The following is a 12,868-nucleotide window of genomic DNA, read 5'->3' on the forward strand; positions in this document are numbered from 1 at the left end:
TACCTGTCTCCCTACCGGACTGGGCGAACGCCTTCACGGTATTATGTAAACCACACTGAGCCTGCAAATAGGTGGGAAAATGTGGGATACAAATGTAATAATAATAATAATAATTCCCAGCATTCTATTTGTTTTTCCCAACATCCTAAAGATGGCAATGATCCACACTTGTTTGTAGATGACATGAAGCTGTATAGTGACTCTGGGCAAGTCACTTAACCCTCCATTGCCCCAGGTACAAATAAGTACCTGTATATACTATGTAAACTGCTTTCAATGTAGTTACAAAAAAACCCACAGAAAGGCGGTACAGTGGGGGAAATAAGTATTTGATCCCTTGCTGATTTTGTAAGTTTGCCCACTGACAAAGACATGAGCAGCCCATAATTGAAGGGTAGGTTATTGGTAACAGTGAGAGATAGCACATCACAAATTAAATCCGGAAAATCACATTGTGGAAAGTATATGAATTTATTTGCATTCTGCAGAGGGAAATAAGTATTTGATCCCCCACCAACCAGTAAGAGATCTGGCCCCTACAGACCAGGTAGATGCTCCAAATCAACTCGTTACCTGCATGACAGACAGCTGTCGGCAATGGTCACCTGTATGAAAGACACCTGTCCACAGACTCAGTGAATCAGTCAGACTCTAACCTCTACAAAATGGCCAAGAGCAAGGAGCTGTCTAAGGATGTCAGGGACAAGATCATACACCTGCACAAGGCTGGAATGGGCTACAAAACCATCAGTAAGACGCTGGGCGAGAAGGAGACAACTGTTGGTGCCATAGTAAGAAAATGGAAGAAGTACAAAATGACTGTCAATCGACAAAGATCTGGGGCTCCACGCAAAATCTCACCTCGTGGGGTATCCTTGATCATGAGGAAGGTTAGAAATCAGCCTACAACTACAAGGGGGGAACTTGTCAATGATCTCAAGGCAGCTGGGACCACTGTCACCACGAAAACCATTGGTAACACATTACGACATAACGGATTGCAATCCTGCAGTGCCCGCAAGGTCCCCTGCTCCGGAAGGCACATGTGACGGCCCGTCTGAAGTTTGCCAGTGAACACCTGGATGATGCCGAGAGTGATTGGGAGAAGGTGCTGTGGTCAGATGAGACAAAAATTGAGCTCTTTGGCATGAACTCAACTCGCTGTGTTTGGAGGAAGAGAAATGCTGCCTATGACCCAAAGAACACCGTCCCCACTGTCAAGCATGGAGGTGGAAATGTTATGTTTTGGGGGTGTTTCTCTGCTAAGGGCACAGGACTACTTCACCGCATCAATGGGAGAATGGATGGGGCCATGTACCGTACAATTCTGAGTGACAACCTCCTTCCCTCCGCCAGGGCCTTAAAAATGGGTCGTGGCTGGGTCTTCCAGCACGACAATGACCCAAAACATACAGCCAAGGCAACAAAGGAGTGGCTCAGGAAGAAGCACATTAGGGTCATGGAGTGGCCTAGCCAGTCACCAGACCTTAATCCCATTGAAAACTTATGGAGGGAGCTGAAGCTGCGAGTTGCCAAGCGACAGCCCAGAACTCTTAATGATTTAGAGATGATCTGCAAAGAGGAGTGGACCAAAATTCCTCCTGACATGTGTGCAAACCTCATCATCAACTACAGAAGACGTCTGACCGCTGTGCTTGCCAACAAGGGTTTTGCCACCAAGTATTAGGTCTTGTTTGCCAGAGGGATTAAATACTTATTTCCCTCTGCAGAATGCAAATAAATTCATATACTTTCCACAATGTGATTTTCCGGATTTAATTTGTGATGTGCTATCTCTCACTGTTACCAATAACCTACCCTTCAATTATGGGCTGCTCATGTCTTTGTCAGTGGGCAAACTTACAAAATCAGCAAGGGATCAAATACTTATTTCCCCCACTGTATATATCAAGCCCCATTCCCTATTATTTGTTAAAAAACAGGTCTAGACCAAAACGCTGAAAGTTTTCACCCAAGACATTTTGGTTTTGTTCCATTATGGATGTAAAATGTCCAAGTGTTTGGCACACCCTAATCCTGCCTTTGAAATGTCCCCCCCCCCCAACACCCCCTTGTGACGTGGATGCCCTGCAGATAAAATGCGTAGATAGACATCTGCAAAACAAGTTTCTAAAACACCGATTTAGATGTTTTGACAAGTAATCTGTCCAAATGGTGCTTTATGACACTTTTTAGACATTTTTCTCTTTCAAAAATGGGCCCCATAGTAAACTATGGAACTTTGTAAGTCTATGTGCTTTGAAAATGAGCCCCATAGTATATCTAGATTTTCAGATAGCTTTTGACAAAGTCCCTCATGACAGATTCCTGAAGAAATTTAAAAAAAAACATGGGAACTGGTTAAAATACAGAACACAGAGAGCAAAGTAAAACGACCAAATCTCTCAATGGAGGAAGGAGAATAGTGGAGTAAACACAGGGATTTCTACTAGGAATGACATTAAAAAAAAACATATTTAGAATTTACCTGAAAATGGGAACAGTGAAGTGATAAAATCTGTAGATAAACTAATCACTCATCAGCTGTTAAATTGTCTACAGATTGTGAAAAATTGCAGGAGGACCTTAGGAGGCTAGAAGACTGGGCATCCAAATGACAGATGAAATTAAAGTTGTGAAGTGATGCACACAGGGAAGAATAGCCCAAATTGTAACTATACAATGCTAGGTTCCACATTAGGAGTCACCACACAGGAAAATGATCTAAAAGCCATTATGGATAATATGTTGAAATCTTCTCAGTGTGGGGTGGTAGCCAAAATAGTAAACAGAATGTAAGAAATTATTAGGAAAGGAATACATAAAAAAAATCATGTCGTCTCTGTATTGTTCCATGATGTGACTACACATTGAGCACTGTCTGCAATTCTGGCCACTGTATCTCAAAAAAGATATAACTGAATTAGAAAAGGTGTAACAAAATGATTAAGGGGATGGAATGATTTTCATATGAGGAAAAGATAGGGACGCTGGGGGTCTTCAGTTTAGAGAAGAGATGGCTAAGGAGAGAGATGATAGAGGACTATAAAATCCTGAGTGGACTGTAATGAGTAAACACAACTCAATTGTTCAAATTTTGTAAAAAGTACAAAGACCAGGGGACATGCCATGAAGATACAATGTAGTACACTGCAAACAAATTGGAGAAAAATTTTTTTTTCACTCAATGCATATTAATCTCTGGGACTCATTGCTGGAGGAAGAGGTAAAAGCAGTTAGTATAGCTGTGTTTAAAAAAAGCCAGAGCAATTCATGGAAAAAAAGTCATTAAATTGTTATTAACCTAGACTTGGGGAAAGCCACTGCTTATCCCTGGGTGTAAGTAGCATGGAATCTTGCAATTTTAGGGGGGATTCTGCCAGGTAACTTGTGACCTAGATTGGCCACTGTTAGAAACAGGATGCTGGGCTGGATAGACTTTTGGCATTTCTTATGTTTTTACTTTCATAGAACTATGGAATTGTAAAATGGACTCAAACATTTTGAAAAATTGGGTGTATGAACAAGAAAATGTCCCCATGCTCATAAAGTAATCTATGAGAATCAGTGTATGCTGGAACTGTACCTTCCAAAAGTTAAAGGAGAAATGAGCTTATAGAAATAGATATTTATATTTATTCAGAGACTCTATCATAGGCCTCAAGACCTACTTAACAGCTTCAACAGACCCAACTATGCAGAAAGTGTTGAAATATGAAGGTAATCTTTCAGAGCTGGTTTCCATCCTTAAGTTTGGACAAGCATGCCAAAGAACAGAAAGAAATGAATGAAAATCCATCAGGATAGGTGGGAAAAGAAGCAAGAAAATTTGCAAAAAGAGAAAACACTATTTAAAGAATTGGATCAGCAATGAAGGAAAATTAAGTGGCAAATGCACAAATACAGCAGGAAATGAAACGTGTACTTCTGAAACCTCATGTGGATCATCACCAGACACATATAATGATTAAGATGAGGTAAGCTTAAGCCTAAGTATATAAAAAAACAGGTAAAACAAGCAAACGTAAATTCTAAAAGGAAAAGCTGTAAACATTTATTCATCTTATAATTGGCTGCAAGGTTCTGATAGGAGAATATTTCTAAGCAGAAAGACACTCTATACAGAAATATTATAACATCACTGTACCAGAAAAGCACTGGTACCCTGGGGAGAAAGAAGGAGTTGTGAACACTTGGGACAGTCCCTTTCCAACTAATAAAAAGCTTGATGCAAGTAAACTGGACATAGTGATAAAAGAGAAAAACATGAGAATGACAATGATATTAGAAGTACCAGTGTAAAGTAATTATTCTGTACATCACCTCACCTGGAGGGAGAGAAGATTCCCAGGTACCATGAAATGCGGTCAGAGACCAAGAGAATATAGCAGAAAGATTAGAGATATTTTCCATTATGCTGGTTTCTACATGCCTAATTAAAAGCAATTCCCAAGGACACCTTGATGTATTACCTTCACATATCACATCTTATGAACTCCAAAAGAAAGCTCTCTCTGACATAAGACAAACTACAGTGAATGTTATAAGTACATTTAAGAGACTGAGCTCATATCATTATTGTCTTGCAAAAGTAACTCATTTGGACACATTGCCTGTAGAGATGGAAATTTGAAACATTGAAAATGTTCACAAGACAAACGATTATACAACGGGAATACATATAATTAATATTGCTTCCCTATTTACCTCTGGGCTGAGCTGAACTTCTTGAAGGGACAGACAGGGATCTTGGTTCACCAAAATCATTTTGGAAAACAGACTGCTTTTCAACACGGCTTGCTGACAAATTGTGACCGATCTCATGCCTGTTCCTAAAATAAAGGCTAGAAAAACACATTTGAAACTATTAGACACCTAACATATCAAATGTTACCGAAATATAGGCTGATCTAATTTCATGTTTTATTCATATTTGACATACCACTAACAGTGATACCAACCCAGGAGTTTACAACAATATTATATTATGGAAAAGGAAATCAACTGTTACAACACATTAGTGAGAGAAAACTAAGGTGTGTTTATGTGCTTCAGATCATTGACAAGCAAGAAGAATCAGTTCAATAGGTGAGTGACATCAACTGATGGCACAGAGATGGACGGCTCTCTCAGAATCCTTAAAAGAAAAATAGAAATCTTTCCAAGCATGCTTAGGAAATCCTTTTCCCACTCCGGCTGTTCTGTCTTCTCATCCATGCTACCATCTAGACATACTTAGGTTTTATCCTCATTTCACAAGCAGTGAAGAATAAAAAAATGTCAAAATCTTGAAAATGATTAAAAAGTAATTATGAATAGAAAATGATGGCCATTAGCAACTGATTCAAAAAAAGGAATGTAATCTTGCCAACTGTCACTTCATGCCAATAAAGAGAAATGTTGTCTTTATAGGTAAAAGATGGTGACAATTTACTCTCATGCAAAACATGACCACTGCATCAGTCTTTCACACTAAAGAGGAGGAGAAATGGAGCACTGAAGAAAGAACTTTGCTCTTTTACCTTGGCATTGCCTCCAAGCACTGGCAAGGTAAACAGCATTCTGCATCAAAGAGTTTTGAAGGCTCTAGCTGTACCTTTCTGTTTCGGTTTCACAAGCAGGAGGAGACTATAAGATATGACCCTCAGCTGACTGCTCTCTAGTTAACATGAGAAAGGTTGAATATTTTTTTTTTTGTTACATTTTTGTACCCCGTGCTTTCCCACTCATGGCAGGCTCAATGCGGCTTACATGGGGCAATGGAGGGTTAAGTGACTTGCCCAGAGTCACAAGGAGCTGCCTGTGCCTGAAGTGGGAATTGAACTCAGTTCCTCACGACCAAAGTCCACCACCCTAACCACTAGGCCACTCCTCCATAAACCATGCCAGTTAGTAACTTTGCCAGGGCATCCTCTGCAGATACCCACCAAAAGGACCCTTGGCTCGGTCTACACTAAAGGACTTGGGAGACTGCACTAAATGGGTCTGCACAGAACAGTAAGTTGTCTCCCTTCATCTCAGAGCACATGACCTCCAGATTGGTACCCACAGCCAAAAGGTTGGCACAGTTAGGGGTATCCCTGAAAGATGAAGCTGTGTTAATGCAAACTTCAGTGCTTATCTCTGAGCATTTTGCAGGACTGTCTGGTCATGGCTGTTAGGCATAGAAACTAAAAATGATGTCTTCTGTGCCAAAAGAAACTGCAGATGTAGAAGACTCATCACTGGGGCTATTGCCTAAGCAGATCCTACTACTGGTCTTTCAAAAGTCTATACTGCAAAGTTGTTTCAAAACTCTGTGAAGAAATTCTTCAAGTATTTACTTTTTCTAATGATTAAGAGTCAAGAATTGATGCCCATTTTAGAGCTTATATAAGGAGTGTCTATACCTTATACACACACATCTCAATCTTCAGAACAGATGCTGGTTTTAAAACAACTGTGCAGCAACAGCAAACAGATTATATAACATCGCAAAATGCTTCTTCTAAAAGTATCAACTGTGTATACCTATTTCCTTGAGGGATGGCAAATCAGATTGTGAATATTCTCTGACCTATTCAAGGTAGATACCTCTAATTGTACATGGGAATACTCTTGTAGCCTTTGAGGCAGAGCAACTGGCAGGTCTCAGATTTTACCAGTCACCCCAAGAAGTACATCTATATTCTTATTTAAAAAACGATGAAGCTAAAGGAATTTTAATGTAGATGTCAGAGGCATCCCAAAGTATATATAGATGACACAGGGAGACATAGAGGGGCATAATCGAACATCGCTGGCCAAATAGATCGCCGGCGATCTATGTTGGCGGCGGAGCTACAGCTGGCCGGAACCGTATTATCGAAAAAGATGACCGGCCATCTTTTTTTTTTCGATAATACGGTTTAGCCCGGCCAAATGCCTTGGAGTTCGCCGGGTTTGAGATGGCCGGGTTTGTTTTTCAGCGATTATGGAAAGTTATGTCGGCCATCTCAAACCCCGGCCAAATTCAAGGCATTTGGCCGTGGGAGGAGCCAGCATTTTTAGTGCACTGGCCCCCCTGACATGCCAGGACATCAACCAGCCACCCTAGGGGTCACTGCGGTGGACTTCAGAAAAGCTCCCACGTGCATAGCTCTCTTACTTTGGGAGCTGAGCCCCTCAACCCTCCCCCCCCCCCCAAACCCACTACCCACAAATGTAATGCACCTAGGAAAATTGCTCCAGGGACCTGCTTACAGCCTCTAGGACTTATTGCTGCTGTATAACTTTGGCACACCAGTTCACACCTGAAGACTAATCTCTCTGAAAAAGTCCTTTCTTGAAATAACCATGTTTACTCACAGTTAACTGCAGATCAGAGGTTGTGCCCCACTGGCAAAGAGTCCCCTGGTACTAAGATTAGCAGTAGGTCAGAACTGGCACAATGGTGTACAATGTCCTCTTTCAGCACCATTCAAGGTAAGAACTACGTTCTCTAACGTGGGTAACACAGGAAAGGGAACTAAAACTGGCTTACAAAAATGGCCACTACCGCATGGACTACAACAGGAAACAAAACAGGGCACACTCTGACCCAGTTAGCAGGGGGGAAAAGCACCATGGGAGTATAGCCCAGTACCCTACACCCAACACAATGCATTGCTAATGTGACTCTGCAGGGCACCTAACAGAAAAGGTGTCACACTCACCCGACAGCCACATCGCAACCAGGGAAAGGCTGTCGGAGGATACAACACATTTTGCTGTCATGGAGGTGGGTACGGCATTTGAGGCTGGCATACAGGCTGGCAAAAAAGGTTTTTAGTTTTATTTTTTTTAGTATGGAAGGGGGTTGGTGACCACTGGGGGAGTATGGGGAGGTCATCCCCCATTCCCTCCAGTGGTCATCTGGTCAGCTGGGGCACCCTTTTTAGGCTTGGTCGTGAAAATAAAAGGACCAAGCAAACCCGGCGAAATACTGCTTAACGCTGCTTTTTTTTTTCATTATCGGCGAAAGCCGGCCATCTGGTAGCCACGCCCATGCCCGCATTCGCTAATCTACTGACACGCCCCCTTGAACTTTCGCCGGCGAAGTGACGGGAAAGCGGCGATGCTGTCTAAAATGCCGCTTTCGATTATACTGATTTCGCCGCTTTTAAGAAATCGCCGGCCATCTCCCAATTTGTGTTGGAAGATAGCCGGCGATCACTTTTGATTATAAGCTGGATAGTTACTTCAGAACATATCATTAAAAAGAAAACTACAGACCAGGACATGGCCTATTGTGCTAGACTTTAAGACAAAGTGAAAGCCAACCAATTCCGAGCAGTGGTAACATCTATTGTCCATTTGAGATGAGCTTCAGTGGATAGCATTTTTCAGGCTGCTGTGTGGCCAAACATCCACACCTTCATTTTCCACTACTGTCTAGACAGACTGTTGAAAAGTAGCATTGCATTTTGCCAAGCTATTTAACAAAAGAACTGCATTGATAATACACCCTCCCCCCACTCCACCAATCTATAGTTCAGCCTGCTTAAAAAAATACATCAGAGAAGTTTCAACAAAATCATGCAGCTCTGAAAAACCTCATCTGTTTGGGTAAATCATGCTGCTTGTCAATGGACAAAATTAAACTGATTAGCTGTAAAAGGTGTTCACCACAGACGGAAGAGCCATCCATCTTGGCACCATCAGATGACATTTACACAACATTTACCTAAGTCTATCCTGCTGTCTATGGAATATCTCTGTTACAGATAAGCAACTTTGATATCACCATTGCATTGCAACTACATATTCAGCCCCATTTTTGACAGGCTGTAGAAGTTGGAACTGAGACACGCAGGTCAGTGTGTCTCAGGTTTCACCAGTATTTTAGAATGGAATCTGCTGATGTAGAAGCTGTGCTGAAATACAGGAAAAATTAATGCTTATGCACCAGGCGCATGCAGCACAAACATCTATTTTAGAAAAATAAATATATATAATATCAACAGGTTCAAAGATGGCACATAACCAGTTATGTTGTACAATAGCAACATAACTGGTTATGTGCTAGCACATAATTGGTTATCTTTGTGACCTTAGAAACATAACCGGTTATTATCCCGATGCTGTCACAGTGACGAATTTCCTTTACCAGTTTGGCTTTTGCAGGAGGGACCAAAAACCAAGGGGGTTAAATGGCAACCCCCCCCCCCCACCTCCAATCCCTCAGTGGAGTGCTGAGCAATAGAAGCTGTTTACCAAGTCAATCTTTTAGGATATAGACATTTGGTCCTACTCCAAATGGGGAATAAATGATTATGAACTTGTTGCACCCCTGTCCTGTCCAAAACACTCCCAGACTATGTCCTTTTACCATTTGCATACACTTGGTTTTGATATTTGCATATCCTGACTTTGTAAAATGGGAACTTAGACATATATCTATGATAAATGTTTAACGTGCTGGTTTATACATGTATCAAATGTGAATAGGGCTTGAAAAATGAAGGCCTTTATTAAACTAGTGATAAACATAAAAGAATTATTCACTAGCAACTGGGCTGGTGTTAGACATGCAGGGGCTCAGGGCACACAGTGGTAAGGGAGCCCCAAAACCCGCCATAGGCTATGTCTCCTTAAGGCAGTGATGTGGCCCCCATTGGTATGGAAGCCCAGGGCAGTTGCCCTGGTTGCTATCCCTTAATGCTACCTTTTTGTGCCAAGAATTTTCTTCTCATTTTTAGCTTTAATTCTAATTTCTTTTATTGGTCATTCCGGTTAAGGTCAGAGGTGGTCATCTCTCTTTCTCTATTTATGCCCAATACATCTTCAATCCAAACTTCAAATATTATTGTCAAGCTTATCAGTCATCTGGGGTACTGATAAAATTGGTGCTCAGTGGATGACAGTGAATTTCTATATAGCAACTCATGAAAGAATCTAGAGGGTAAAGCAATTTTTACTGTCAAGAATAACCATGTGGCCACTCTTGACTAGATCTTTTTTCTCATACATTTTATTGAGTCAACTGGAACTCATATTATATAATGCTAAAGGACCGATAAGGCCTTAACTGAAAAATATATACAATGTGAGCGGGTGGACACATTAAAATTTGATCTTCAAAAACTATTCATGAAAGCATTTTTGAGTAATTCTAAGAAACATACATAGTAGATGACGGCAGAAAAAGACCTGCATGGTCCATCCAGTCTGCCCAAGAAATGTGCCAATTTTTGTGTATACCTTACCTTGATTTGTACCTGTCTTTTTCAGGGCACAGACCGTACAAGCCTGCCCAGCACTATCCCCGCCTCCCACCATCGGCTCTGGCACAGACCATATAAGTCTGCCCAGCACTATCCCCGCCTCCCAACCACCAGCCCCGCCTCCCACCACTGGCTCTGGCACAGACTGTATAAGTCTGCCCAGCACTATCCCCGCCTCCCAACCACAAGCCCCGCCTCCCACTACCAGCTCTGTTATCCAATCTCGGCTAAGCTCCTGAGGATCCATTTCTTCTGAACAGGATTCCTTTATGTTTATCCCACGCAAACCAATAGGGGGGTGTTCTTGTTTGCTCTCCATCTGTCATTTGGCCTCTGGCCTGCCCAGTGCCTTCCCCTAACGCTGCACCGGCGCGGCGGCGTGCGCTTTTCACCTCCGCGGCTCTTGTCTCCTCTCAGCGGCTCCTCTCTCTCACGACGTCACAACGCCTTCCTCCCCCTGCGCACCAGTGTGCATTGCGGTTGTGGCCTTCCTGCTGCAGTAGCGTCTCCTCTGGCCCGGGTGTTTCTGGCTCCTCGCTCCTCTCTCCGTCCCAGCTCACGGCCCAACTGCCCTCTTCACTGCAGCCGCAAGCTAGCGCCTTCTGCTTCCTTCAGCTTCAGAAGCTTCCTGCACTGGCTGCTAGTGCACTCCTCCAACTTTGCCAGCCACAAATCCATTGTCAGGACTCGGCAGAGCAGAAGAATCTTGGATCACATCGCATCACTTCAGTTCCACTTCCAGCCAGGTAATTAGGCCCTGCGTCGCGATCTAATATTTATTTATTTAAATTGCAGATGTGCAAGAAAGACTTGTCTGGATGACACTGACCTGTAGAGGGTAATTTTATAACAAGCTGTCTAGGTTGGGAGGCCGTGTAGGCACCTACTTGGAGGCTGTTCTATAAACATACATTAAGATGCATCTCTCTTTATAAAACACCCTCACAAAAGCTCCACTCATAGCTAAATGTAACTGTGTACATTTACACCTGCTTAGAATCATATGCAAATGTATGTGGCAGAAGTAAACATATAGGTGTGTGTTTTTAAAGATAATTTTTATTGCAACAACAAATGTGGATTACATCCACACCAATCAGATTAATGCAGAGCAACACACTGAACAGTTCCATGCGAAAAACTCAAGGTTCAACTTTATTTAATATACTGCAAATCATAGATATCTAAGTGGTTTACAGAGAGTGAGATAAAAAGGTGAGCGAGAGAGCGAGAGAGAGAGAGAGAGAGAGAGAGAGAGAGAGAAGGACATATCAGGAAGCTAGGTTACAAAGTTTACATTATAAGGAAGGGGACAAGGGATAGGAATAGATTAAACCTAACTGGGACAAAAAGGAGAGGAGGGAAAAGGGAGAAAATGAATAGATAACACCCACATTCCAGGACCTGTGAAAGATCGACAACTGAATTGTATCATGTGGTCTTCAGGTTCAAATAGTACCTCTATTACATACATAAGTACATAAGTATTGCCATACTGGGACAGACCAAAGGTCCATCAAGCCCAGAATCCTGTTTCCAACAGTGGCCAATCCAGGTCACAAATACCTGGCAAGATCCCAAATATATATATATCCTATATATATCCACTAATTTATTCCCAGAAGCCACATCGTTTTTCATCCCTTTCCCCATGCATGTATGACACCATCTGTGCTTCACCTGAACCACACCCTTAAACAAGCCTACATGTGTCACATAGAAGTACACGTCTTCTTGCCGTCTCATGTACTTTTACAAACGTAACCTATGAGATAATTATTGTTGCACACTGGAATCTATCCTTCACTTTATGGAGATGTTTTACTATTACTGAGCCCAGTTAAAATACATGCCACAAGCTTCTCTCCAGTAGCAAGCAGAGGTTGAGGGGCAAAGGAACAAAAAACTCCTTTAAAAATACAGAGCAACTCTGATTTACCAATGTAAATTTTCCTACAAAGGATGTACAGTGTTTAGACCTCTGGTTGAAGCACAGTCCCTGTGTCTCACCTATTTTGTATTGAAGATTAAACATCGATATTCACCACATTTTCAGAGACTGACCCCTGAATTTATTGAGGGAAGTATTCCTGGGATAGTAGTGAAGTCTAATTTACCTTTTAGCAGAAGTAAGGGGTTGTTTCAGGAACCGATTAGGAGGCCTCTCTGGAGTGGTGGATGGTGGTTTAACATTAGTTGCAGGAAGTTGCACGGTCTCAGATAGGATCTCCTTCATCAGACTGAATGCTTCTGAAACTCGATGACTGAAATGATCAGATAGCAAAGCTCTGTGGGAAGATTAAAAAAAAGTCTAAAGAAATGAGACATATACACATATACACACACCAATCAATTTGGCATGCTTTTTTCCTACTTATTTCCTCACTTTATTAAATTATATTATAGGTTTACGATTTCAACATATTTTTCAATGTTTTATCAAAGATGACATTATTTGCATGTTATATATGAGTAGCAATTAAACTGTTAAACCTGGTTGGCCATGAACCATGTATGAAGGTTAACAAGGAGCTAACCTGTTTCTACTACTACTATTTATCATTTCTATAGTGCTACAAGGCATACGCAGCACTGTACACCAGACACAAAAAGACAGTCCCTGCTTAAAGAGCTTACAATCTACA

At 41.8% G+C, this 12,868-nt stretch overlaps 1 protein-coding gene across 1 annotated transcript in view; it reads right to left on the reverse strand.

The window, feature by feature from the left end:
* The window catches only part of LOC115462943 (ciliogenesis and planar polarity effector 1-like), a 237,673-nt gene that overhangs the window by 63,650 nt on the left and 161,155 nt on the right, over positions 1–12,868 (reverse strand). The window contains exons 20-21 of the mRNA XM_030193045.1: positions 12,341–12,511; positions 4,708–4,844 (exon numbers count right to left, since the gene is read on the reverse strand). Of these exons, the coding sequence (XP_030048905.1) occupies positions 4,708–4,844; positions 12,341–12,511 (308 nt within the window). The remainder of the gene's footprint in view (positions 1–4,707; positions 4,845–12,340; positions 12,512–12,868) is intronic.

This window comes from Microcaecilia unicolor, chromosome 2 (assembly GCF_901765095.1).
Source record: "Microcaecilia unicolor chromosome 2, aMicUni1.1, whole genome shotgun sequence".
Classification (NCBI taxonomy): Eukaryota; Metazoa; Chordata; class Amphibia; order Gymnophiona; family Siphonopidae; genus Microcaecilia; species Microcaecilia unicolor.